Source organism: Castanea sativa, chromosome 5 (assembly GCF_040712315.1).
Source record: "Castanea sativa cultivar Marrone di Chiusa Pesio chromosome 5, ASM4071231v1".
Lineage (NCBI taxonomy): Eukaryota > Viridiplantae > Streptophyta > Magnoliopsida > Fagales > Fagaceae > Castanea > Castanea sativa.
In genome coordinates, this window is record NC_134017.1 from 8,625,392 (window position 1) to 8,652,081 (window position 26,690).

At 35.1% G+C, this 26,690-nt stretch overlaps 1 protein-coding gene across 3 annotated transcripts in view; it reads left to right on the top strand.

Annotated features, from left to right (window-relative positions):
• Nucleotides 1–1,745: 1,745 nt before the first annotated feature.
• The window catches only part of LOC142633381 (midasin), a 39,984-nt gene continuing 15,039 nt past the window's right edge, over nucleotides 1,746–26,690 (top strand). For 2 of the 3 annotated variants that reach the window (XM_075807613.1, XM_075807615.1), the window contains exons 1-40: nucleotides 1,746–2,078; nucleotides 2,376–2,689; nucleotides 3,004–3,088; nucleotides 3,262–3,542; nucleotides 3,650–3,859; nucleotides 4,079–4,248; nucleotides 6,541–6,650; nucleotides 6,772–6,891; nucleotides 7,525–7,603; nucleotides 8,976–9,095; nucleotides 9,173–9,269; nucleotides 9,354–9,450; nucleotides 9,559–9,693; nucleotides 9,780–9,836; nucleotides 9,924–10,100; nucleotides 10,198–10,323; nucleotides 10,430–12,214; nucleotides 12,532–12,599; nucleotides 12,702–12,897; nucleotides 13,013–13,117; nucleotides 13,237–13,530; nucleotides 14,021–14,214; nucleotides 14,305–14,359; nucleotides 15,634–15,784; nucleotides 15,975–16,048; nucleotides 16,985–17,132; nucleotides 17,444–17,542; nucleotides 17,693–17,793; nucleotides 17,911–18,000; nucleotides 18,080–18,145; nucleotides 20,211–20,375; nucleotides 20,493–20,700; nucleotides 20,805–21,694; nucleotides 21,882–23,393; nucleotides 23,504–23,705; nucleotides 23,849–23,917; nucleotides 25,002–25,090; nucleotides 25,170–25,421; nucleotides 26,319–26,454; nucleotides 26,533–26,618. In XM_075807613.1, the coding sequence (XP_075663728.1) occupies nucleotides 1,974–2,078; nucleotides 2,376–2,689; nucleotides 3,004–3,088; nucleotides 3,262–3,542; nucleotides 3,650–3,859; nucleotides 4,079–4,248; nucleotides 6,541–6,650; nucleotides 6,772–6,891; nucleotides 7,525–7,603; nucleotides 8,976–9,095; nucleotides 9,173–9,269; nucleotides 9,354–9,450; nucleotides 9,559–9,693; nucleotides 9,780–9,836; nucleotides 9,924–10,100; nucleotides 10,198–10,323; nucleotides 10,430–12,214; nucleotides 12,532–12,599; nucleotides 12,702–12,897; nucleotides 13,013–13,117; nucleotides 13,237–13,530; nucleotides 14,021–14,214; nucleotides 14,305–14,359; nucleotides 15,634–15,784; nucleotides 15,975–16,048; nucleotides 16,985–17,132; nucleotides 17,444–17,542; nucleotides 17,693–17,793; nucleotides 17,911–18,000; nucleotides 18,080–18,145; nucleotides 20,211–20,375; nucleotides 20,493–20,700; nucleotides 20,805–21,694; nucleotides 21,882–23,393; nucleotides 23,504–23,705; nucleotides 23,849–23,917; nucleotides 25,002–25,090; nucleotides 25,170–25,421; nucleotides 26,319–26,454; nucleotides 26,533–26,618 (9,318 nt within the window). In that variant the 5' untranslated portion in view covers nucleotides 1,746–1,973. The remainder of the gene's footprint in view (nucleotides 2,079–2,375; nucleotides 2,690–3,003; nucleotides 3,089–3,261; nucleotides 3,543–3,649; nucleotides 3,860–4,078; nucleotides 4,249–6,540; nucleotides 6,651–6,771; nucleotides 6,892–7,524; nucleotides 7,604–8,975; nucleotides 9,096–9,172; nucleotides 9,270–9,353; nucleotides 9,451–9,558; nucleotides 9,694–9,779; nucleotides 9,837–9,923; nucleotides 10,101–10,197; nucleotides 10,324–10,429; nucleotides 12,215–12,531; nucleotides 12,600–12,701; nucleotides 12,898–13,012; nucleotides 13,118–13,236; nucleotides 13,531–14,020; nucleotides 14,215–14,304; nucleotides 14,360–15,633; nucleotides 15,785–15,974; nucleotides 16,049–16,984; nucleotides 17,133–17,443; nucleotides 17,543–17,692; nucleotides 17,794–17,910; nucleotides 18,001–18,079; nucleotides 18,146–20,210; nucleotides 20,376–20,492; nucleotides 20,701–20,804; nucleotides 21,695–21,881; nucleotides 23,394–23,503; nucleotides 23,706–23,848; nucleotides 23,918–25,001; nucleotides 25,091–25,169; nucleotides 25,422–26,318; nucleotides 26,455–26,532; nucleotides 26,619–26,690) is intronic. The other variant, XM_075807614.1, reaches the window with a different exon arrangement.

Sequence of the window (26,690 nt, forward strand, 5' to 3'; positions counted from 1 at the left end):
ATATCATAGATTCTTTTTAGAGTAATACTATAGCCACAAACATTTTTATAATATTTGTACAAAGTGTTGAGATAATAAATTCTTATTAGTTCGTAACTGGGTCTACCACTTATATTATTTTTTACTTACTAACACCACTCACCACATCATTAATTTATAAAAAAAAGTTTGTATCTTTAACATTTTTCTCCTTTTAAAGGCCATAAAAAATGTATAGATCTAAAATCTAAAACAAAATATACAAGCTTAAAAAAATTAGTGCAACAACAAAAATTACTAATAGAAAAACTAAAAAATATTTAGCCTAACCAATAAATTTTACCTAAAACAAATAACCCGACCCTTTAAAATTTTTTTAGCAAACTAATTTTGTCCTTACCTAGCAGCAAACACACATATCAAAGACCGAATAAAAAACCCTTAGTGTTTAAATAGCTAAGTTGAAGGCTAGAGTTATTGTACGTAACCAATAGCAGAGTCACTCCCTAACTCCAAGTTTTAATTTCGTCCTTGTTTAGCGGGTGTAACAATGGTATGACAACCACTAATTGGCCACAAATTCAATTGGCCACAAATTCAAGTCACTGCCCATAAATTACGTATACATGCACATTTCATATGCAAACATAATTAAAAAAATCATGACAATTCAACAATCAAATAATTATTTATATATATTTTTTTTATACAAGATAAAATTTCTACTCTAGCCTAATCTAAGTGTATATGTGTATGAAACTCCTTCCTAGAGACTTGAACCCCGACTCTTGCCCACCACACCCCACAAACACTAATACTTGTGAAATAACCAACGCACCAAGGGTGTGCGTTGGTATTATTTATCTTAAAAAAGGTGGCATTTTGACTAGTTTATACTTAGTGTGTGTTTGGAAAGCACGTTTTTTGTGCGTTCTTGCATTTTGCTGAAAAAAAGTAGGTTCCGTGCATTGTTCACAAACTGCATGTACTTTTTCCAGCAAAAAAAACTTTAAAACTGGGTCTCATGGAACTATTTACATATTTAAAATTATTTTGTTACAGTGTTTTCAGTTTTCAGTTTTTAGCAATAAGCGGTATCTAAACACATCCTTATATCTCTATATATAAAAGTAATTTTTTGGTTTCTTTATTTTTTTTTTAAATTTTATATATTCTTTGAAATTCAATTAGAACAAACAATATAATTCCAATTCAGGACAATGTGAAAAAAAGGATAAATTACATATTTGGTCCATATCGTTTACATCATATTTTAATTTGGTTTCTAACATATTAATTGTGTTAATTTGGTTCCTAATTTTTCAATGTCGTGTTAATTTAGTTCCTGCTGTTATATCTGTGATGAAAGCTAATTCTTTATTTTGGCCATTAGCCGCGTTATCAATTTTCATCTAAAAAATAATGGAATAGACTAGATTGATGCAGTACTAAAATGTTAGAGACTAAATTAAAATATGATGTATAGAATAGAGATCAAATATATAGCCTACCTTAAAAAAAAAAAAAAAAGTTGTGCAGTATGGTGATGACTACTTTGATAATTTGGGAATAAAGAAAAATAATGAGCTTAATTTAGATAACGTGATGTCAAAAAGTAGCAAGTTTAAATCTCGACTTTACGTGATCTTATTAAAAGTGCTCTCTCGTTAAAAACGCAAACCCAATCCTTGACTTCACAGCCACGTCGTCAAGTAAGCCAGCCAAGCCCCCTATATATAATACACAAAATGAAAATCACTTTGTACCCTAAATATTCGCTCTAAAACCCTAGAAGAACCCCTGAAAGAAGAGGAAACCCTTAAACCCTAACTTTTCACATTCGAAATTGAAAGTTGGAACCAGTAAGACCAGAGCTTGATTCAAATCGCTTCTGCTTCTGGTCTGTGAAATTTTTGTAGTTTATACAAACAAATACATATCTGTTTTCTCAATATATATATATACATACACGAAGGCACTGTGATCAAAATACAATGGCCATGGACGGTAGTTTCAATCTTCAATTTTCACTCCAAAGGTTCCTTGATCGTTGCCCAGAGCTTCGGTCTTTCCCGCTGTTTGATTCGCTTGCTAATGAGGTAACTCTCTCTTTGTTTGGTTGCTGAGAAAATTGCAAAATTTTGCTGCCTTTTGTTTTGGGTTGGAGAAATTGTGGGGTTTAGCTAAATTGAGGTTTGGAGATATGTAAAGTTCAAAATTTTGTGTTTTTTGGTTTTGGCTGGAATAAGATGAATTTTGGACATCAATATGGGATTTTGGTTACTTAGGAATAACTCAAAGAGAGAGCTAGTTGAACTAATTGAAAATTTTTATTTGAATGATTTTTGTTTGTTTGTTTTAGTATTACATTTTTTTTTTCATTTGGGTTTGTGCAGAGAGACATTGTGACAGAAGAAGAGGTGGTAAAGGTGCTGGGGGAGGTGTTTCTGCACCCAAATTATACCATTCCTTTGATGGGATGTTTTCGCCCGATAGCCAGAAAGATAGTAAACAAAGCTGTGGGCTTGCTTCGGCATTTGGACAAGTCCAATGCGAATGACATGTCAGTGGAGGTCGAAGAAGAGGAAGATTTGAATGAAGTTGTTTCGGTAATTGAGCACTACAATCAAGCTGGGAGGGGTCTCGATCTTCATGAGCTTGCTTGCTTGGCCTTCTGTCGCGCCCTTGACTTGGCTCCTTTTTTATTGGGGTAAGCTGACGTGCTTTTTGTGTAATTCTTTAACCATTGCACATAATTAAAAATTTCACCCTCCTTTTTATGGCAAAGGCTAACCCTCTAGATAGATCCTAGAGTTTAGAGAAGTGAAAAAATGATATAGGTCAGGCAGTGGCTATTTATATCTGGTTGAGTTATGTATGCATTTTGCTACACAATTTCTCAACTGTTTGATATTTGAATGTTTTTGGATGTGCTACAAGGTTGCTCATTGGATATTTGATTTTAGTTTGAGGAATTTTATTTTTATGCTTTTACACTAAATATGTTCTGGTTACTTGGTGCAGGTCTATATTAAAATATTTCGAATTTGCTCCCCCTCCTTTTGAGCGCATTTCAAAGGAAGGAAAAAATCCTTGGCTGTGTGGCAAGGTATGTTAATTGAACTTTCTCAAAGGAATCAATGTTGGTATTGTTTTGAGCAGCACATGCCATTAATTTTTGTCTCTCTCTCTCTCTCTCTCTCGCTCAAGAAAAAAAATAATTATTTCATGGGCAATTTTTTGTTTTTGTTTCTACATTTGAATTATATTATGTTTTTTCAGGTTGGAACTCGTATATTATGTGCTGCTCGGACATCTTACCGCCTCCTCCTTGTGGATTCAGAAATCTTTTCTAAACTTAGGAACTGGAACTGGTCCTGTTTCTTGGATCTTGTAAAGCAGACCTCCAATCCTGACCTGAGCAGCAGTGCTGCAGATAACACTGTTATTGCAGACATTAAATGGTGTGGGATACAGATACTATTGGTCATTCTCAAAACGAGCCACATACCAACTCCACATTTCAGTATTGGGGCCACAGAAGCATTCTCATGTTTTTTGCGGTTGGTTATGTTTAACTCTTTGAGCAAATTGTTAATTCTCAAATTAAAATTTAAACAGCTTATATATATTTATTTATTTATATTCATTTTGCTCTTGCCATTTTCAGCTGGAAGGAGTTCTGTCAAGATACATCACTGGAGAAGGCTGGTTTGTATATTAAGTCAACTGAACAAAATGAGTTGAGTTCCCCTGGCAGAAGCATGGATTTCAGCCAAGAGAACTGTCTTTACTCTTCTGGCCTTTGTTCTCAGGCCATTTCCTCTTCACAGGTTGATGAGATTGAACCACCAACTCGGAGTAAAAGGCTTGCTACAGGGTAGGATTTAGAAATGATCTTTTATTTTTCTTGTTAAAAAAAGGTTTTGGAATCTGTTTGCAACATGTGCATTAGTATTTCTAATTTTTCTTTAGTATAAATTTGGGTGTGTGTGTGTTTGCTTGCCCCAACCTAAAATATTTTTGATAGTGTGTCACCTACTTCATAGTTCTGTTGTTTTTTTGTGTTCACATTTGATCATTTATTTTATATATTCAGGGAGGATACATCAGTTGGAAATATGTTCTTTTTGACATCTGCTGTGAAAAAAAGTTTTGAGATGGTTATGTTGGCAGTAAGTCAAAAGTGGCCTGTTCTTCTATATGGTCCTGCTGGCACTGGGAAATCTGCTCTTATTCACAAATTGGCCCAGGATAGTAGGAACCAAGGTATGTCCTTTTTTTTCTTCCCCATTCTTTAGTTTAATTGAACACATCATGCATACAATGATATAACCTTAGGGTTTGCTAAATTCTTTCTGACTTTCCACTAGTGGTTTGGAAAACTCTTCGTAAATGACTATTTTTGAGTGGGAGTCAATTTGTACTTGCAGTCGGTTCATTTGGACTTCTGTTTTACCTTTTGGATTTATTTCATTAGATATATTTATTTTTGGAAGTGAATTTTCATTTTATCCTGCTTATAGCATTGTATGGAAATAGATCTAAATATTATGAAAGAAAGTGTCTAATATTGGCTGTGTGAGCTTGGTTACGGGGGTATGTTCTAGTTTGGCTTCTCCACCAATTAGCTTGTGCTTTTGGGTTGGATGCTCTACTATGTAATTGAAGTTTGGTTTTCCTTGGACTCGTTGTGCTTGACCCATTTGTTTATGTCTGGTGACTCTGGTTCAGGGGGTTAGTTGTGAGCATATTTGGTACTGTTTTACCTCAGGTCTGTTCAGTTTAGTTCAGCTTGGTTAGTTTTGTTGGATTTTATTTTTCCCTATAGGAGAGGAGTGGACAGTAAAAAAAGGACCCAAATTATTATGACCAAACTCCTCCAGAACTGAAAATGATTCTATTACCATCTTTGTATGACTGGATAGCTCCATTAATTGGCCTTTTTTTTATTTTTTATTTTTATTTTTAATTTTTTCCTAATATGGTGGAATTTCTTGATTGCTGTAGTTTTTGTCTGGTTGTTGTTTGCTACCCAGGTATACACCTTGTATGCTTGGGTACATACTTTTCATATTCTTTAAATAAAACTCTTTTACTTTTATAAAAAAGGAAATGTCAATTGCACATCATTTCATGCACACATAGTACACACACTCCCCAAAAACAAGGGAAATTGTGACTTCAATTGATGATTTCAAACTTCGAAATTGTGACTTGAAGTCACGATTTTCCTTGTTTTTGGGGTGTGTACTATGTGTGCAAGTGTGTGTGTGTAATAGACACTCCCCAAAAACTTGTAAAAAATAAAAAGAAGAGTCCCTCATTGGGTTTGATGCCCTAATGAATATGGTTCCAGAAGCCCAGTACTTGAATTTGAAGCACTCAGAATTTAATGTGTGCGCCAGAATAGTGAGACTGAACTTCTCTAAACTTATTTCTGTAGGAAGTCATTTAGCAGGTTTATGTTGGCTATTCCTGGCGAAGTAATTTCTTATCATGCATCATTCTTTATGTTGTTGCTTATGAATTTAGATTCTTATATAGTGGTGTATATCAAATTTTATATCCTGTAACATGTCAACATTGTTTGTTTCAATGTTATAGAAAAGCAGTAGGGAAACAATATAAACTTCTCAATAAAAACTCTTGAGGGGAGATTTCAATATTGAATTGTGAGTCACTATAACATGTCACATGTAGTGTGGATGTTATATGTATTTGGCAATGGCAAAACGATTGCTGACAAGAAATAGCATGCATGTGATTTTGTTTTCATATTGTATTTTTAGTTGGTAATTTTGTTTTGGTATTGTTTAAAACATAATATGACAAAGAAATTATTGTAAATTCTTTACTTGTTGTATGTTGATCTCATATTTTAGAGGAAATTACACTTTTCCATCCTGAACTATGCCCCATTTTACACTTTGCCCTTGAACTATAGACAGGCATGATTGATCCCAGAAAGTTATAACTCTTTTCAATGTTCCCATTGCCGTTTATTTTGGTATCAAGTATGACAGAATTAAGTATTAAAATACCAATTTACCCCTATCAAAAACAGATGGTAGAGAGATAAATTGGTATTTTAATGCTAAATTCCTTTAGCTTAACAACAAAACAAATGGCAGGGGTTTTAAGTGTTAGAAAGTTTTCTATTTGGGGGTTGATCGTGCATTTTGATAGTTTAGGGGGCAAAGTGTAAATGGGGTATAGTTTAGGGTGGAAAAGTGTAATTTTCCCTAGTTTTAATGGATAATATTAGTCTTGAAGAAGATTTATGTCCATAATCTTTTATGATTTTAAGAAATTTCATTCTACATTACCTAATTGTTAATTAGCTTATCTGTTTCAAATATTAGATACAAAAACAAGTGCTTGCACGCACAAACAAGTATAATTCTTCCTTCTTTATTTTTGAAATTTTTTGGCTGTTCGCCTTTGTGTACTTCTTTGTACTTAGTTATGCCTTTCTTTTGTCCTTTTCAATATATATTTTATTATTTATTCAAAAAAGGAAAAACCTCTAAAACCTCTCTGTTGCTCTCTGTTCCACAGTTCTGTCTATCCACATGGATGATCAACTTGATGGTAAAACCTTAACAGGAAGTTATGTTTGTACAGAGCAACCCGGTGAATTTAGATGGCAGCCCGGGTCACTTACCCAGGTTTGTTTTCTTTACAAAGAATTCATTTAAGCTTACATAAATATATAGAGATACATATTTGTGTAATACCTTAAAATTGGATATCTTTATGTACAGTAACCTCAAAATTTCTTTTCCACAGGCTGTTCAGAATGGATTTTGGGTTGTATTTGAGGATGTTGACAAAGCACCATCTGATGTGCAATCCATCATACTACCTTTGCTGGAAGGTGCAAAATCATTTTCAAATGGGCATGGGGAGGTAACTGCTTGTCTTTTTATTGCTTTAGAAAAGTCCTGTAGGGCTGTGCTTAATCTAAGATGGTAACCCCCAATGCTACATAAACTGTGCTTGAATCAAACTTAGTGTTGCCATAGTAGTATGTATGCCACTCAACTCTTGTAATGGTAATTGTAATTGTTGTCTACTTGGAGCTGTTTATGTGAGTATATTATATACTATATATATATATTTTTATTTTGCTTGTTAATTTAATCTTCATAATTGCATGATATTTTTTTTCACAAGTAACCTAAGTAGTGCAAGTCACAATAAATAGGGAAATAATTAGGGTCAAAAGTCACAATTATCATGTACGCTTGGGCAAATTACCTACCCACCCACCCACCAAAAAAAAAAAACAGAGAAGAGAAAGATAGGCTTCTGAGGATGGTGTCTGCTTCAATAATGGATTTGTCATTTTTTCCTTCTGCTTTATTCACAATTTTTTTGTTCTCTTGATTCATGATTCCAGTTGAATGTTTACTTATTTGGTTTTTTTCAGCATGAATTGTTTTACAACCCCATAGTCTAATGTACTTCGCTTTAAGCTTAATTGAATTTATAAAACATATGTAGTGCCTTAATGTTGAAGCATTGTTCTTACATTTGCAGGAAATAACGGTGGCAGAAAGTTTTCGACTATTTTCCACAATTTCAACTTCTAGATTCGATATATCACGCAGTTCAGAAGGTGTGTTACTCTTTGCAATTCTTGGACTTTGTGTACACGTCTCCAATTTTTATTATGACTAATTCCCATTGGATATGGGATCTGGTAAGTGTAGAATCCTTCTATGGAACAGATTTGGGCTGCATAGAGGGTTTTTGGAATTATTGTAAAATTCTTACAAGATATTTTTTGGGTTTCTGTAGAACTGCCTCTATAACTGCTCCCAAATCCTTTATGCAAAGATTCTTCAATTGACAATATTTTGTGTTATTCTTCAGTTCATTGCAATATTTTTCTTATGAATTATTACCTGTGGTAGGTTTTGGGTTAAGAGGATTTGTGAATTTATGGTTTAGAACCTTTAGAAAGAAGGGTTAAGTTTCAAGAATGACTAGGGTATTTTATAGGGAAGAGAAAATAATTGATTTAGGGTTGCAAAGAGGGCTTTGGACTGTAGATCATTCTGTCTTATATGGTCTTTCTTCTCTTGGCTATTACCAATCACTGGGCCTATTGCAAAGGCCTTGGTTTGCGTAATCAAAGCTTGCTTTGCCTCATGAAAGGGTTCCATCCCCCCCCCCCCCCTCTGGCTACCATACTGATGGTTCAGGTTGTGCCTATGGCACTCCCTTTCAGATCCTTGCCTTCTTATCTGGTGTGAGCAAGGAATGGAAACCCAATAGCACGCACAAGGAACTATCTTTAAGGAAGAGTAAGCACCAAGACATGTGACTGAACCTGGGAGGCAGGAAAGAGAGAAAGAAAAGAAGAAAAGAGCGATAAGGCCAATGTGGCTCAATTCTCTCAATATTTTATTGATCAACTTCCCTTTGTTTGAGTATAATAACACACCTATGAATAAAACCCTAGGCCCAAAACTATGACCCACACCCAACAATTACTGAGTTACTAAAATACCATTGACTTTAAAAACCAAATAAAATATAAAAACCTAATTAATTATCAAGTACACTTATTCTTGGGCTTAACCTTAGTCTTTCAAAGAAGATATTGTTTCTCCAACCACACTATGATTATGCCATCATTTTGGTTTTCCCAGTTCCATGTTAATTACTGTAAACCCAATCTGTTGCTTTATCAAATGGGGTGGTGAGGGGGGGGGGTGATGAAGAGTTCATTGTGGGATAAATGTAGTCTTCTCTTGGTTATGGAACAGGAATCCTAATGGCTATTTGATTGGCATGGTGGGAATGGGTTTGAAGAAATTCACCAAACCCTACCTGTTGCCTTCCAATGTAAATCAATCTTTTTCCCCCTTCATAGTATTTTATTTTTTATAGTGTCTATTGTGTTTATTATTAATATTATATAAATGTACAAAAAAAAATTGTGTTGGTCATATGAATTAGAAGATGCTTTTCTTTGGTAGCAGGTGGAAAACTTGGTGTTTTTTGGAGGAAAGTGATGATTGTGCCTCCAAGTAAGGAAGACTTGCAAAATATAATAAAAGCCTGGTATCCAAATTTAGAGCCAATTTCTGAGAAACTCATAGGTGGGTTATATATGTTGTGAATTAATAGCTTCATATAGGATGGTTTTTACCTATGTATTGAATGATTTCTCTTATAGAAACCTTTGAAAGGGTTAACTCTTCTCCTGTACATCAACTAGCTGGATTCCACCCCAGAAATTCTGCTGTTAGTTATCTCTGCAGATTCTCATTGAGGTATCTAAAGCTGTTATCGTTGCTAATTTGCATGTTGACTTCATTTGGAATGTTATAACTGAAGCTATTGATTCTTAATGGCAGGGATCTTCTAAAATGGTGCAAGCGAATCTTAGGTTTAGGCTTTAGCTTCAGTGGAGATGGTTTGTCAGCTTATGAGTGTAATTGCATATATCAAGAGGTTTGGCTTATTCTTATGTCTCTGGCTTCTTTTTCTTCTTCTTTCCTCTGTGGGTCAAGTGATAAAATACTCTCTCGTGGCAACTGAAGCATTGTTTTATGTTCCCAGGCTGTTGATATATTTGCGGCCTTTTCAACTTCAGCTGAAAACCGGTTGACTATCATGAAAGACATTGCTAAGATGTGGGCAGTGCCAGCTTCAGTAGCAGAGAGTTTATATCCTCATAGTAAACCTATGATTCAGGTTATGTTTGTGGTTTAATTCTGGTGAAATTTCTTTTCGATTAGGTGGCATATTCAGCATCTCATTTGATTAGAAATGAACTGCAGGAATTGCATACAGATTTGAAAATTGGTCGAGTTGTTCTTCAACGCACTCAAAGGGTTGTAAGTGGGAGTCATTTTGATGTTGTCTTGATTTAGTTTACTTTCATATTAGCTTTTTTATTTGATACTTCCATGTGAATTTTGTAGTTACACAGCCAAAAGAAGCCTTTTGCTGAGATTCGTAGTTCTTTGCATGTACTTGAGAGAATAGCTTGCTCTGTTAAGTTTAATGAACCTGTTCTCTTGGTTGGTGAAACGGGTACCGGGAAGACAACACTTGTGCAGTATCTGGCCACGAAACTTGGCCAGAAACTTACTGTCTTGGTATGTTCTCTCTCTGTCTCTCCCAATATAAATCATTGTATACAGGGCACCTCTTCCAGACAATATTGACCAACAATTAATTTGTCTTTTGTTGCAGAACTTAAGTCAGCAAAGTGATGTTGCTGATTTATTAGGTGGATTTAAGCCTATGGATGCGCAATTCGTATGCTTCCCCCTTTATAAGGAGTTTGAAGATCTATTCTCTAAGACATTCTCCATGAAGGTTTCCGTCCTTCTTCTTCCCATAAGTTTCATATGCAGATATGCTTGCTTGTCTTATGTTTTACAGTCTCTGAAGCTAACTTGTGCCATTGTATGCTGATTTTCAGGTCAATGTTGATTTTCTAGCCCATTTACAAAAGCATCTTAGTAATAAGAATTGGAAAATGTTACTAGCTGGGTTTCAAAAGGGTGTTGATTCTTTCCATAAGTTTGTTCAAGAGGGAAGATCAAGGTCTGGTAAAAAGCGGAAGAAACCTTTGAATGAAGAAAGATACAAAGCTTGGGATAATTTTTCATTGAAGCTTGAAACTGCCCGTGGGCAAATTGGTGCTTCATCGGGCATGATGTTTTCATTTGTAGAAGGAGCTTTTGTTACTGCACTTAGAAATGGCGAGTGGATTTTGCTTGATGAGGTGAATTTGGCACCTCCAGAGACTTTGCAGAGAGTTATTGGTGTTCTTGAAGGAGAAAATGGGTCACTTTGTTTAGCTGAAAGAGGGGATGTCAATTATATACAACGGCATCCTAATTTTCGTATATTTGCTTGCATGAATCCTGCAACTGATGCTGGGAAGCGGGATTTGCCCTTTTCTTTGAGGAGTAGATTTACAGAGTACTTTGTTGATGATGTGTTGGATGACAAAGATTTGACTCTATTTATTAATCAGTTTATGGATGACAGCAAAAGTAATCGAGAATTAGTGAACAAAATTGTGCGCTTTTACAAAGCAGCCAAAAAGGAGTCAGAAGACAGGCTGCAAGATGGGGCTAACCAGAAACCACAATACAGTTTACGGTCTCTCTATCGGTCATTAGAATATACTAGGAAAGCAGAAAGGGAGTTTGGATTTCCCAAAGCAATATATGATGGGTTCTGTATGTTTTTTCTCACTCTTTTGGATGGCCCCAGCACTGAGATAATGAACCAAATGATTTTGTCATATTTGTTGGGGAGGAATATGCCTCCACATGTGCCTTTTGATGGTTACTTAAACCTAAAAGAAAAATTCAAGTTGATTATAAAAAAAGAAGAGAAATCCGAGTCTGGTTTGGAGAACTATGTTTTAACAAAAAGTGTTAAGGAGCATCTTAGCAACTTGGCACGCGCAATTTTTATTAAAAGGTACCCTGTTCTTCTACAGGGACCCACGTCTAGCGGGAAAACTAGCCTTGTCCAGTATCTAGCTGCGATAACTGATCACGAATTTGTACGGATCAATAATCATGAACACACTGATTTGCAGGAATATTTGGGTTCCTACATTACTGATGCTAGTGGAAAGCTTGTATTTCATGAAGGTGTATTGGTTAAGGCTGTACGTAATGGTTATTGGATAGTTTTGGATGAGCTTAACTTGGCCCCATCTGATGTGCTGGAAGCCTTGAATAGATTGCTAGATGACAACAGAGAACTTTTTGTGCCTGAACTGCAGGAAACTATCCGAGCGCATCCAGATTTCATGCTTTTTGCCACTCAAAATCCACCTACTTTCTATGGTGGGCGCAAAATGCTATCTCGAGCATTTCGCAATCGTTTTGTGGAGATCCATGTGGATGAAATCCCAGAAAATGAGTTGAGCACAATATTAGAGGAGAGGTGTAAAGTCCCTGAAAGTTATGCTAAGAAGATGGTTGATGTCATGAAGGAATTGCAGTTGCTCAGGCAGAGGAGCAAAGTATTTGCAGGAAAGCATGGGTTTATTACTCCAAGAGATTTGTTCCGTTGGGCTCATCGCTTCAAGAAATTTGGGAGTTCTTACGAAGATTTGGCTAGAGATGGCTATTATCTTCTAGCTGAAAGGTTGCGAGATGAGGATGAGAAGTGTGTTGTCCAAGAAGTTTTGGAGAGGCATCTCAGAGTTAAACTTGCCAAAGATGAATTGTACAAGCAGGTATGGTGTGCATTGGCAGTGGCAGTGCAACTGTTGCGTGATATTCATAATAATAAAATAATACTTATTATCTGTTGGTCCTCTTGTATGTGTATTGATTGTGTATTATGTATAGGCATATTGTTTTACATCTCCATGCATTCATATGTACGTGCTTTCCACAAAAAATACTGGTTTTGTGCATGCTAAATTTCTTTTGCGTTGTGGGACAGAAAGTCAAGCTACTTCCTACTTTTTTGTATTATTAAAGAACAATAATGATTTATATAGTAATTTTGAATAATGAACCTAATTTCTTTGTGTTCCTTTTTGTTCAGGGGACGGTTGCTGGGAACCCTTCTTTCAGACCTTGTGACGGTGCAGAGGTTTCAGAGACTTTCCAAAAGTATGAGCTCAGAGCCTCAGACTGTAGCTTTTGACACTGTTTGGTAGCTTGTTTTAAATCTTACAATTATTTCACTACAACTAATGTATCCCTTCAATGCAGTGTCATCTGGACTAAAAGTATGTGGAGACTGTTCTTTCTTGTTAAGCGTTGCTATGAATTAAAAGAACCTGTGCTACTTGTTGGTGAAACGGGGGGTGGGAAGACCACTGTCTGTCAATTACTGAGTAGTGATTTGGGCTTGAAATTGCACATACTAAATTGCCATCAATACACTGAGACATCTGATTTTCTTGGGGTTGGTTATCACCATCTGTGGTGTTTAATTTCTATTTGTGTGCTTGAATGTCATTTGAAAATCTTTTGGAAGTGTTTAATTTTTATGAATTAACTACTTATGAATTGTTTAATAGGGATTTTATCCTATTCGAGAGAGATCGAGACTGATTGCAAAATATAAAGAAATAATGGAACAGGTGATGACGTTGGAGGCTTTTATCCGCCATCCTCTAGAATCTGTAAGTATTTTATTGTTCATCTTATTCGTTGATGATATACATAGTAACATTTTGGTATCAAGGCCGGATTGTTGATGTTTATGGTACACATAATATTCTAAACAAGTCTTTTGCTCTAGACCATTTCTTCAGATATTAGTCAAGCTTCTTCGACTCTTGATCAGCTGACTAAAATGATAGCTCATTACAAACAAGGCATTGCCTTGGGTTCTGATGCCACAATGGATTTTGAAAATATGATAGAAGAACTCTCTAATCTGCATCAGAAATGGCAGACCATTTTTATGTGGCAAGATGGGCCTCTTGTACAAGCAATGAAAGATGGTGATTTATTCCTTGTGGATGAAATTTCCTTGGCTGATGATAGTGTACTTGAAAGACTGAACAGTGTATTGGAACCAGAAAGAAAACTAGTGAGTAATTTCCTTTTCTAAAAACTGATTTCGGTTAATCCGCTCAATTACTTTTTACATTAGTTATTTGTCTACAGATGTCTTTATAGTGGTTGGAATTATAGTGATTGTTTGCCTTTCCCTGCGAAAAAAAAAGAGTACTATATGCCTTTTTACATTATGGTAAATGTTCAATTTTCTGAAGAGGATGTGAATCATAGGATAAAGCATGGGTTCTTTATCCCTCCCTTATAAATGAAATCTGTTATTTCTGCATGAATGGCTTGTTCTTGACGTAGTTCAAACTGGCAAGCAATTTTATGGGTTATATATATATTATTCCTCTCCACTCTACTTGGTATCTATAATCTGCTCCTTGTCACTTTTTATATACCGATGTTTGGTTCTGATTTACATTATGTGTTTCATTTTCTTACCCATTTGTCATCACTCATCTATGTACATGTTATAAATCATATATTCATAATGATAAATGTTTTCCTGTTTGCAGTCTTTGGCTGAGAAAGGTGGGTCTGTTTTGGAGAAAATTACCGCTCATCAAAATTTTTTTGTTCTTGCAACTATGAATCCTGGTGGTGATTATGGCAAGAAGGAACTATCTCCAGCTCTTCGTAATCGGTTTACAGAGATATGGGTTCCCCCTGTTGGTGACCTAAATGAGCTTAAGAGTATTGCTCTGCAGAGGTAGATAAGTTTGAAGTACATGTTTGTGGAAGATGATGCATTTAATGAACACTTTCTTGGTCGGAGTTTCTTAATAGCTTTTTTGTGCAGATTTTCCAACCCAAAACTATCGCACATTGTAGATGCTATGCTAAGTTTTTGGGAAGTACGTTCTTTTGCAACTCCTCATTTCTGCTTTATCAATGATTTCTTTTTCCTATGAAGTAATGTACTCTTGGGCGTTGCTGTATAGAGTGTTATTTGACAATGCTGATTACTGGTTCACCATTTTTGCCCATCAATTCTAAAAATTATAAATTTCTCAAGTGTAATTACACATTCTTCCTCAGCCTTTTCTGGGTGGAAAGCTGTTAAGGGGGCAGCTGCTTTCACTTTTTGGAAGTTCTCCCTTAACATACATAGGGTGCCATCATTACGGCTGATTGTTGGGCATATTAAGACAATGTACAATATATTTGAGTTCAACTTTTTCTTAAGATTTTGTTTCATCTTTGGTCATATCCTCTGTCAAACCCTAGTTTACCTTTGTTGACGTACGTTTAGACTTTCTCTTGAGTATATGCTGCCTCCAACTTGAGCAAAACAGATTTCTCTGAATTGGTGTATGAATGGCAGCCATTGTTTCATGTTATTGACTCATCTTAGATTTTCCTCTCATTAGTTAATTTGTGCCAAGTTTCTCTTAGGGGAGCAACTTTTGTTTTCTTTTTAGTTGATAAGTTTTAAAATAGTAGTTGAATTACGAATTTCATCCTTTCCTAATATTTCACTCTTTTGGGACAAGTGATGGTTTATTATGGTACCAAAGCAGGTGGTCTTGAGGTTCAAACATTTTCTTCATTCTAACCCCCATTTAATTTTTCAAAATTACACACATTGGGTCCTAGATATTGGAGGGGAGTTTGGGCCTACACGTGAAGGGGGGATGTTAGAATAATGGTTGATTCATTGAACTCACAATTTCTTACTACTATACCCTTTGGTAATTTGTGAGTAACTCATGCACTCCATGGGACTTGAACCCAAGGTCTCATTCACCCTGTCATTCTTGTGGGGGTTGGGAGTGCCATTAGTATTTGCAAATAGTAACATAAGAGGAATTTTTGTATTTTGGTCTCAGACGAAAGGTGTGAGCTCATCATAGCAATAATCTTCCTCTCTTAGTTGCAAGAATGTCAGAAGTTATTAACGCCATGAGTTGAGTTTTTCAAAGATTTTTTGTTTTGTGGTTTTGGTCATTTTTTGTCTATCCTGTGATTTTTTATTTTTGGCTTGTGGCTGTGGCTGATTGGTGACTATCTAGTGTGTGTTTGTATATATGTGTGTGTGTGTGTGTGTATTGGCAACTAGTTCTGGAATAATAATAGTAGTCTTAAATCTCAATTTCTAACTTTATGTTTTAATTTCTGTGCTATACAGTGGTTCAACCAGTTACAACCTGGGCGGATGCTTACTGTTAGAGATCTTCTCTCTTGGGTTGCTTTTATTAACATGACAGAGAGGAGTTTAGGGCCTGAATTTGCATTTCTCCATGGGGCATTTCTTGTGTTGCTTGATGGACTAAGTTTAGGTACATTCTTGCTTTGTTATAGCAGTACCTGTCCTTGTACTTTCTATTCTTTAATAGTGAATAATTGCATATTTCTTTTCAAAACAGTTTAGCAGCATTTATTTTTACCATTTCTATTTTTTTATTTGTTCTCAAGTGGTAAGTCATTTTTTGCTATCTTATGTCCATATATTTTTTAATGTTTGTTCAGGGACTGGTATTTCTAAAAAGGATGCTGTAGAGTTGAGGCAAAGATGCTTGCATTTTCTATTAGAAAAGCTAACGGTGTGTTTTCTTCTATGCTCTTGTTTTGTTACTTCTTGGTATAAGCATTGCGTACTTTTTTTTAAAGAATAAAATAAAATTCTGTAATGCTTAAATGGTGCATCACTTTTGTATTTTTATTTTTTCTTGTCTTCATATATAAAGTACTAGTTTCAGCTGCGACCTGACTTATGGTGTGTTTATTACTACAATGTAATGAAGTCTACTATTAAAAAAAAAAATCGTTGATGAGCGTTACATGTTATATTCCATACACTAAAAGTTGGCATTTATATGCCGTGCTTGGGCCATATGCCTTAACTTAAATATTACATATCATATGTGATGCATTATAAGTACATTACAATTATTAATATAGTTATCTATAAATGAAACTCTTTTGCCAAAGTTTTAAGATGTTTATAAAACCTAGTTTTAAAAAAAAATTCTATTGCCAAAAATTTCTAGAAATTTTAATAAAGCCATTATATTATTTGACCTTTAACCAGCATTTTTTGCTTTAGTAATAAGATATAGGCCTTACATGTCCCACTTGTGTTATTTGTCTCAATGATAAGTGTTATTTCGCTTTTGTCATTATGAGTATACTCATGTATGCTGTGTGTGAACTTCATTTTCATGACATTAACGTCTTTAAATAAATTTATTTATACTTGGAAAATGAAAACATATTTTTCTTACAACTGTCCACCCATCCGAAATCAGTCACTATGTTCTCGTTTGTTTACCTTTTCAATATTACTTAAAAAGTTTCCCTATATTTCCCTTCTATTGGTTTAATATTTTATTTTCCCAAAAAAGTTGTTGAACTTGTATGTTTACTGCAAGTTTATTTGTTAACTTCTCTTGTAAGTGAAACGCTGTCTGGTCTTGAGATGTTATGTTCAATTATTTACAGTAACTGATTAAGACTGCGTGCTCTTTCTGAAATAACAGTTGGAACCCAATAATTCGATATACACAAAACTTTCAAGGATGGAAAATTTTGGTTGGGGTGACCTGGGAATGACTGCTGATATTTCTTGCACTGAAAATATGCAATGTGACAATATCTTTGGTATCGATCCATTCTACATTGAAAAAGGTAACATAATATGATGTACTGTGTGTTATTTATTGTTGGATAACACTAGTGACTATTAACTTGTGCTTTATTATTTTTGAGGGTTTTGGTTGTTATATCAAGTGCAGTCTATGTATGAAATGTTAGTTAATTTCAGATGTTTTCATCTGTGACCTTAGGCAAAATTTCTTATTTCTGGGATCTTGTGTACTTTGTAAACCTGTTTTGAAGTTCAGTCTTAACACCAAGTCTTAAACATATGTAATTGACTATTAGATTGTAAAAGTATCCACATTACATAGCAGTCAATGATGTACATGTTATGTCTACAGGTTGTGAAAGCTGTGAGATAGGGGAATTTGAGTTTTTGGCACCAACGACCTGCAGAAATGCCTTGCGGGTACTAAGGGCAATGCAACTTCCAAAGCCAGGTTTTTTTTATTATTTTGTTTAATTTTTCTAAAAACTTGTGTGTGTGTGCGCATGCACTTTATTTCATTATTTCCCTTTTGCCCATATTCTACCTGTTGGTGCTATGGAATTCTTTGTTTTACCATTCTAAATTGGCATTTGGTTCCCAGTTTTATTGGAAGGTAGTCCAGGTGTTGGGAAGACAAGTTTAATTGTTGCCTTAGGCAAATTTTCTGGACATAGGGTTGTACGTATAAACTTATCTGAGCAGGTGAGTTCTGAGTTTACTCTTTCCTTTGTTCTCTCTCTCTCTCTCTCTCTCTCTTCCTTTTGGTTTCCAAAACCTTTTGCACTTAGTAGTATTTGTATTAAACATGTTCTTATGCAGACTGATATAATGGACTTGTTGGGGTCGGACTTACCTGTTGAGAGTGATGAAGGAATAAAGTTTGCATGGTCTGATGGAATCCTATTGCAGGTTAAAGTGTCATATATTAAAGGTGTAATTGTGTCAAACTTTCTCTAAACATGTATTGATGTTCTTCCTTCTTTTGCAGGCTTTAAAGGAAGGTTGTTGGGTTTTGCTTGATGAACTTAATCTTGCTCCACAATCTGTGTTAGAGGTACTGTAATGAACCTCTATCGTTATTTTCCTAATATTATTTTGTTGATGCTTCTGCTTGTTTTCAAGATTTACGCAGCATATTTACTCAGTTGCAAATTTCACCCTTTAACTTTTACCTTTTATCAATTAGTCTTTCACAAGATTCCGTTTTTTCATTTTAGTCCTTTGACTTTAATTTGATTTGAATTTTGTCCTTGTGTCTAGTCCCATACAATCTCACTATTAGTTTTAGTAGTTTTCAGTATACAAAATGACATCGTTTTGGTGGGTCTTAAGAGTGAAGATGAGATTGTTTTGGTGGTCTTAACAGTGAAGATTGGACAGATGGCTACATTGAAATGAATGAAAATTAAAGGAATGATTGAAAAAGGGGCTAATTACTGTTTTATTTGACTGTGTTTTTACTTATAAAAAAAGGGGCTAATTACAACTTACTACTTGTGGCTTGGCCTAAATATAAGTTCCCTACTTGTGATTTGAAATTTGGCACTTTACTTACATGAGGCGTCCTGTTAGGGTTCTGTGACACACCTCTTGTTTTTCTGTTTGATTTGTTTTTTTTTTTTAATTTTAAATTTTTATAGGAAAACAAAACATAAAACACATCAAAACCTTTGGGATTGAACTTATTGCAAAAATGGATGATGGAATTCCTGGCCACTCTTTGCCCCAATCTTCCCATCACCTCTTCTCACCTACGCTCCCAAGGTCTCTGTCTATCTCTCTTTGGCCTTAAAGAAATTCCACAATCCCGACCAAATCAAGCCACAAATCACTCTTTACCACGTCCTCATTCTGGGCCTTCCTCTTTGTTTCCACTACTCTTGGACCTCCAAGGTTTTGATACAAAAGGGTGTTCTCAATTCTGTCTCTGGGGTGAGTGAGTGAGTCTCTGAACTTCAAAGGTTTTTTTTTTCCTCCCTTGTTTGGTTGTTGGGAAAATGTGAGAAAAGGAAGGAAACCATAACATTAGAAGGGAGAGTAAAAGTTCTTTGCTTTGGGCTTGATTGAATGGTTTTACATGATATGATTTGTATGATCTTGGTCGCTTTGGTATAGGGTATTTTTTTTTGGGGGGCGGGGGCGGGTGGAAATCTGAGCTGGACTATGATAATTGGAATGTGTTATGGTGGTTTTTAAGTTGTGGAATTTGAGTGTTAATTGTTTAAGTTGATTTTTTCTGGGAAAGTGTGGGAAAAAGGAACAAAATTCAGTTTTGAATTCTGGGTTTATCTTTGTTCATTTAGAAGTTGGTTGAATGGGGGCGTGGAAAATCTGAGTGGGACTTCGAATTGAGTAATTGGGATGAGTTATGGTGGTTTTCCAATATTAAGTTGCGAAATTTGGGTTTCAATGGTTCAAGTTGATTCATTCTTTTGAGAATCACGTGGGGTTATTAAAGGAATTAAGGATGATTTGTTGAAACTCATTCTATTGATGTTTTTGAGAAAGCATAATTCTTTTTATACTGATGCTACATTTTGGTCATGTATTTATTGATTTTGTTAAGTTTTACTCCCTCTGTCCCAAATTATTGGTCTTGTATTCCATTTTGGGGTGTCCCAACATTTTGTCCTTTTCTAAAATTAAAAGCCTTTAATTTACTGAGTTTCCTATTATGCCCCTACCAATCACAAGTGCTTTAAAAAAAAAAACTTTTTGAGAACTTTGTTTAAGGGTAGTTTTGAAAACTTCTATATTTTTAATTAAGAGACAAGACAATAAATGATTCTTTTGGGTTTTCTAAGGAGGACCAACAATTTGGGACATTGGTAGTATATGTTTCTAATGGAGAGGGTGATGATGTGGGTTCGAACCCTAATGGGTAGACATCAAGTGGGTAAAGTGCCGAATTTCAAACTACAAGTAGGCTACTTGAATTTCGGCTAAACTACATGTGGATAAGTTGTAATTAGCCCTTGAAAAAAATGTAACTTAAAGGATGAAATTGAAAACAAGGCAGAGTTCGACAATGTAATTTGTAATTTATTCTTTTCTTTATGTATTTTTTTATTATTTAATAATGAGAACATAATCATTGGTGGAATTTTAATTGTTGTTAGGGTTTGAATGCTATTCTGGATCACCGAGCTGAAGTCTTTATTCCAGAGCTGGGTTGCACCTTTAAGTGTCCCTCATCTTTTAGAGTTTTTGCGTGTCAAAATCCTTCGTATCAAGGTGGTGGCAGAAAAGGCCTCCCAAAATCCTTTCTCAACCGTTTCACTAAGGTATGTTTGTTTAAGCATCATTGTTGCTGTGGATGTATAAACTATGTAAAACAGATGATGGTTTAACTTGAAAGGCAAGATATTAACAATTATTTATTTCCTTGTCATTGGTTTCAGGTTTATGTGGATGAGTTAGCTGAGGGTGACTATCTTTTCATCTGTAGTTCGCTTTATCCATCAATCCCCAGGTCCATACTAATAAAACTGATATCATTTAACAAACGATTGCATGAAGAGACAATGTTGTATCACAAATTTGCTCAGGATGGCTCACCTTGGGAGTTTAATCTACGTGATGTGATTCGGTCATGTCAGATCATACAAGGTTTTCTATGTTGTTTCTTTAAATCTGATTGATTATTTTGAACTTTATGCATGTATAGATTCGTACTATGCTGGTTTCTTAAGATCTGGTTTTGTTTGATTTAGGTGCAGTGGAGAACTTGAGAGATTATTCCTTCCTCAACATTCTTTATATTCAAAGAATGCGTACAGCAGCTGACCGCAGAGAGGTGATACAGCTCTTTGAGCAGGTTTTTGAGGTGAAGCCATATATAAATCCTTACCCACGGGTTCAGCTCAATTCTCAGTACTTAATTTTGGGGAACACTGCCATTAAAAGGAACTATTTTCAATCATCTAAAATTTCAAGCAGTCAGCTTAAAGTTATGCCTGAAATTCGTCAATGTTTAGAAGCTGCTGCACATTGCATTCAGCATCAATGGCTGTCCATTTTGATTGGCCAATCATCATCTGGTAAGACTTCGTTGATAAGGTTACTTGCTCAGCTCACTGGCAATGTACTAAACGAGTTAAATCTTTCGGCTGCAACTGATATATCTGAGTTACTTGGATGCTTTGAGCAATATGATGCTTCCCGAAATTTTCGATTTGTTGTTGATCAAGTTGAGTGCTATGTTAAGGAGTATTATAATTTGCAATTGGAGTCCTCAAAGGAAGCATCTATTAGTGAAAGAAATGATCAGTTAATAGCCAAATGTATTGCTTTAAAAAGCATGGATTGTAACTTTTTATCAGGCTCTACTGAGAATGCAGAGAAGGGGAAGAGAATCACTGATTCCCTGAGTTTGTTAGTTGAGATCATTGAACAACTAAAGGATCTTAAGAAAAATTATCTACCTCTGTCATGGTCAATCAGGGATCTTGATAGAGCCATGAAGACAATTTTAAAGTTGCAAGAGGATTATCAGAAAAGGTCTTTTTCGGTGAAGTTTGAATGGGTTATGGGACCTCTGATAAAAGCTATTGAACGTGGAGAATGGATTGTTCTAGAGAATGCAAATCTTTGTAATCCCACGGTATGTGACAAGTTAAATTAATAACACATATTCTTACGATATTTTGTTGTTATGTCTCTATTTGATGACCAATTTGATTCTATTAATTTTCTATTTATCAGGTCATCTAATTTTTCTTCTTTTCTTTTTTTTTTTTTTTGACTGAAATGATAGAAATCTAATTTTTCTTCTAAATTATGAAATATAGGTTCTTGATAGACTCAACTCTTTAGTGGAGCCTTCTGGATCAATTACACTTAATGAGTGTGGAATTGTTGATGGAAAACCAGTGGTTCTTCATCCACACCCTAATTTTCGGATGTTCCTCACAGTTAACCCAAGCTATGGCGAAGTTTCCCGAGCAATGCGAAATAGAGGAGTTGAGATATTTATGATGCAGCCATACTGGTTACTGGAAGAAGGAAGTGGTTACAGTTCTGTGCAGATTGAATTAAAAGATGTGGAGAGATTTCTTATTCTTTCTGGTATTCCTGGTGGTAGATTGGTTGAATCAATGGCCAAATCGCATGTCTTTGCTAGGAACGAAGGCTCAAGACTTAATATCAGCATTACATATCTTGAGCTGTCACATTGGGTGCAGTTATTCCATCAGCTTCTAATGAATGGTAATCAGCCTTTGTGGAGTCTTCATGTGAGTTGGGAGCATACGTATCTTTCTTCTTTTGGTGAGGCTGAAGGGGGAAATATAATAGGCCATGCTAAAAGCACTTATTTATCAGTTATAGAGTTGTCGGATTCATCACTAGCTTTTACTTTGTGTTTGCCTGGAGGATGGCCAATGCCATTGAAAGTAATGGATTTTGTATGGTACTCAAAAGAAACTTGTGTGAAACAAAATTGCATGTATCTGGAGTTCCTGGGGGCTCAGTTTGCATCATTTGAATCAGGAATTGCTAGTGGCCATCAAAGTGCTCACTTGATAAATGTGAAGAAGTTAGAACAGAAAATGTTTCCCAAGTCTTCAAATTCAACTGTTTCAAACTTTGGCAGGAAAACAGAATTAACATTGGCAAATAAGATGCTGGAATTTGCTGCCAACTGGACCATTGAACAAGCCACGGAAAATGATCTTGAGCTTTATCTTCTCTGGTTTAACTGGTTTAGTGCTCAATTGCAACCCTTCTGCCAGTTTTTCAGTTCTTTTCTGATGTTAATCAAGCGGGTAATGGATCATCCTGTTTGGAAATACATTTCTCGGCGACACCATGAGGTTGCATCTCTTCACCAAGTAGATTTTGGCTTGCTGCCCATACCAATGTTATCATTAGAATTAGTTAATTTAATGGCATCAAAGGACATGGCTGAATCATGCAGCTCACTTTTAAGTAATGCCATTAACTGCCTAGGTCCATTAAGAGTTAGCTGTCAGCAATGGAATGCTCAGAGCAGCCATGAACATAGGGATGAAGCTCGGGGTTCTGTATTGAAATCTCTGCGAGTAATTGAAGAGGAAATTCTTCATAAGTTTGTTGATTCGTCATACATGTTTATTGAATCTCCTTCTTTTGCTGTGCTGATTCAATTATACACTGACCTTCTTGAAGATCACATACTTTTCTGGAATGGTGTTAACTCTGACCCAACTACATCATCAAATGTTGAGCAGTTGCAAATTTCTTGGCGTTCTTTGATGAAGGATGTCACAAAATTGAAGGAAAAATTGAGTGATGTCTGCCCAGAAGCAGCTGAGATTGTGCTGGTAAGCTGACCACAATACTGTTGCATTTCATGTTTATGTCTTGTTATTCATTTCTTTTAGCCAGATCCTGTAATGCACTTTGGGCTTGATTACTCTTTTGTTCAAAATAGAGGGAGAGCAAAAATCTGGAGAATTTCGCTAATTTATTTCATAAAGAGCATCAACTTTCATTACTTTGTGAGAAGTCCTTACTTTGGATTCATGGGGGTCATCCATTCTTGCCACCTTCTGCTAATTTATTTCATAAACAACATCAACTTTCAGTACTTTGTGAGGTACTTTGGCCAACAAATTCAAACTCATGGGTGCAAGGTATGTCATTCTTATCTACTGTTTAGTAGGTTGCTGTGACTGTTAAGTTGTTGAAATCTACTTGTCAAAAAAGAAAAGAAGTTAACAATTCTTTGAAATTATTGAAGTGAATTTTTCTCCTTTGTTGAATATGTTTGCTGTAGCAGTGAATAGAAGTCTGATTGAGGTTGTTGCATCATCAAATCCCGAACTTCGCTTTCTTGCAATGCAAGGTAGAATTTTCAGATTCTTCTATGACCATACTCCTTTGACATAATATTGGGATAGTATTTAAATATGCTGGTCTTGTAGTTTTAAGTTTCATAAAGTTTAATGTAATGCTTGTTTGGTAATGTGTTATTTTATTATTTTGTATGTTTTAGCCTATGATTTGGGACTTGTTCACATACTTGGGTGATTTTCCATAATATTATATATGTTGAAGCCACATGTATGAGTGGAATTGATTGGCTAGGATTTATTGGGTTTACAATATTATTTAGTCTTTGTTCTCAACATTAGAGTTAACTTTACCTTTTGGTTGCTTGTCTTTCTTATGATTTTTCTCTTTTTCATTAGTCTTCTTGAGGTTACTTTTATGTCTACCTTCTCTTCTACTACTTGAAATGTAGTCCAACTTCTTTCTCTATTCTTGTTCTTTTACCAATGGTTTATTAGAAAAGTTCAAAACTTCAGTGGCTGGTACTAATTTTCGATGATTTGTTTTATAGCCCCCTAGTTGGTTTGCATTAACCTTATTGTGATTCTACTTATCTTACTGTAAGGGGCTGTTGGGGGAAATTCTGGTATGGTTAAGTAATCAAGTTCCTAAAAGTTATTTTGCTGGACACTTTTCTCTGTTTCTTTTTCATTATTCTTGATAAAACTTCGGATTTCATACTGAAAAAAGGGATGAATAAGAATTTTCTGCAGATTTGATTGGCCAAATTTGTGTATGGTATTCTATTTCCTGGTTGTTTCTTGCTGGTTGCATTCCTTATTTACTGTTAGTTATCGAAGATTCAAAGCTCCCTTTTGGGAATCGATTTCAATGTAGGAGGGGAAGGATTTTCTATGCAAAACAGAATTTTGGTTTGTTAAGACGTGAGCTGACAAGTTGTACCATTGCTGCAGTAAAGGAAATGTGGTTAATCTTTAAAATAATAATGTTGTGGCTATTCTGTTTTTGACTTGTTCTTGATCTTATTAGATAATTTTTTACGTTTGTTATATACTTTTACATTATTCTCTTTTATATACTACTCTTTGATTCTACAATGCAAATGTGATTTCTTTTTCAATTCCATAATTATGCAGGTGTTTCCATGTCATTATATATTATGGGCAGATGTAATGATATTGAAGATGATGTCCCTGTTGTTCAGCAGTTGGAGGAGATGCATCAGGTTTGTCCTTTACATTCTCTACAGTTACTGCTATGGATTTCTTTTCCCTTGTTTGGGGAATAAAATTTTCCACTCGCAGATGCTTTCGGAAAGATTTAAACAAGAAAAACACAAATTGGAGGCAAATTTGGGTTTTAGTGAGCATCAAAGTTCTGAGGCAAATTCAGCTGCTTGTTGTATCTTCTGCCCTGAAATATTGTGTAGGAAGTCTGGGTTTGATAGCTGGCAGGACACTCTTCCTTTAATTGACAGAACAAGTCTTTTCCTTGATATAGTGTTACTTCAGAAGCTCTCATCTTTCCTCTTGCTTGATCCCAAAAGATTACGGCTGGTATGATCAATTAAATAATAACATTCTTGGTATGATGTTAGTACTTGACTGCTGAATGTTATAGAATTGTATCCTATCACGGAAGTTCACCTCCATATCACTAAATTTAGTAGATAATAATGTTTTCTACTTTGGTTGCTTTTAGATGGACCAATTCATAGACTTTTGAAGTCGAGAGAATCATATATCATACTTGCAATGTCCTAAGTTTGGTCATGAATATATTTTGGGCCCTAGTTCAACTTAAAATATGGCTTTTCTAACCGTACATTTGCATTTCAATGATATTTGATTGTATTTTGTATTCAATGATATTTGATTGAATGATTTTCAATTTAAATAGTTCAATTGGTACTAAAATTGTTTTCATCCTTCATAGAATTTTATTTATTAGATTATGATAAATTACCAGTTAATCCCAAAAGCTTAAGCTGTTAAAAAGGGTAATCACTTTTCCGGTATTCCAAAAAATTCAAATCCATTTTGTTTGAAGTATGTGATTAAAGGATTAAATTTATCATATAACAATGACTTAAGCTTTTGGGAGAATTGGTCGTTTAAATTGGTATCTGAGCTAGAGGTCCTGAGTTCGATCCTTGTCTCCTTCACTCTACCTCCCATATAAAAGCCCACATGTTGGGCCTCACCTATAAAAGGGTGTTTGAGTCCACACATGAGGGGGAATGTTAGAATTATGCGGTTAAATGAATAAATCCACCATTTCCTAATAGCTTAAGCTTTTGGAGAATCGGTAATTTAACACTTTTTTATATGTATTTTTGTGCTCTTTATTTATTTTTTTGCTCTTTATTTATTTTTTTGCTAATTACAGTGATTAGTTCCACGTGTTCATTATATTATTTGATACGTTATTTTTTTGCTTTTCAATAATGACAGGATTTGGGTACTGTAACCAACCTGCTGGAGTCTGGCTTGAAATTTTCCTTGACCTTCTCATCAAGACCTCCCCAAATGTTTTTACCACATCAAAAGATCTTGTGGACAATGGATGCATGGACTTCAATGGATGCAGGTAAGTGCTGTATTATCTCTATGGGTTAAGCCTGTTACATTATCCATAAGCTTATCTTTGTACTTATTTTTAATGCAGTGAATGGGAAAATTGCCAGTTTTGTTCTTGAAATGTGGTTTAGGTGGCATCAATCTCTTTGGATCCATCAGCCTGTTTTTATCAAGGTATGTATCATTTTAAGTGTGACTCTGTGTCTATACGTGTGCATGTGGGTCTGCGTGTTTTATGTTTTTTAT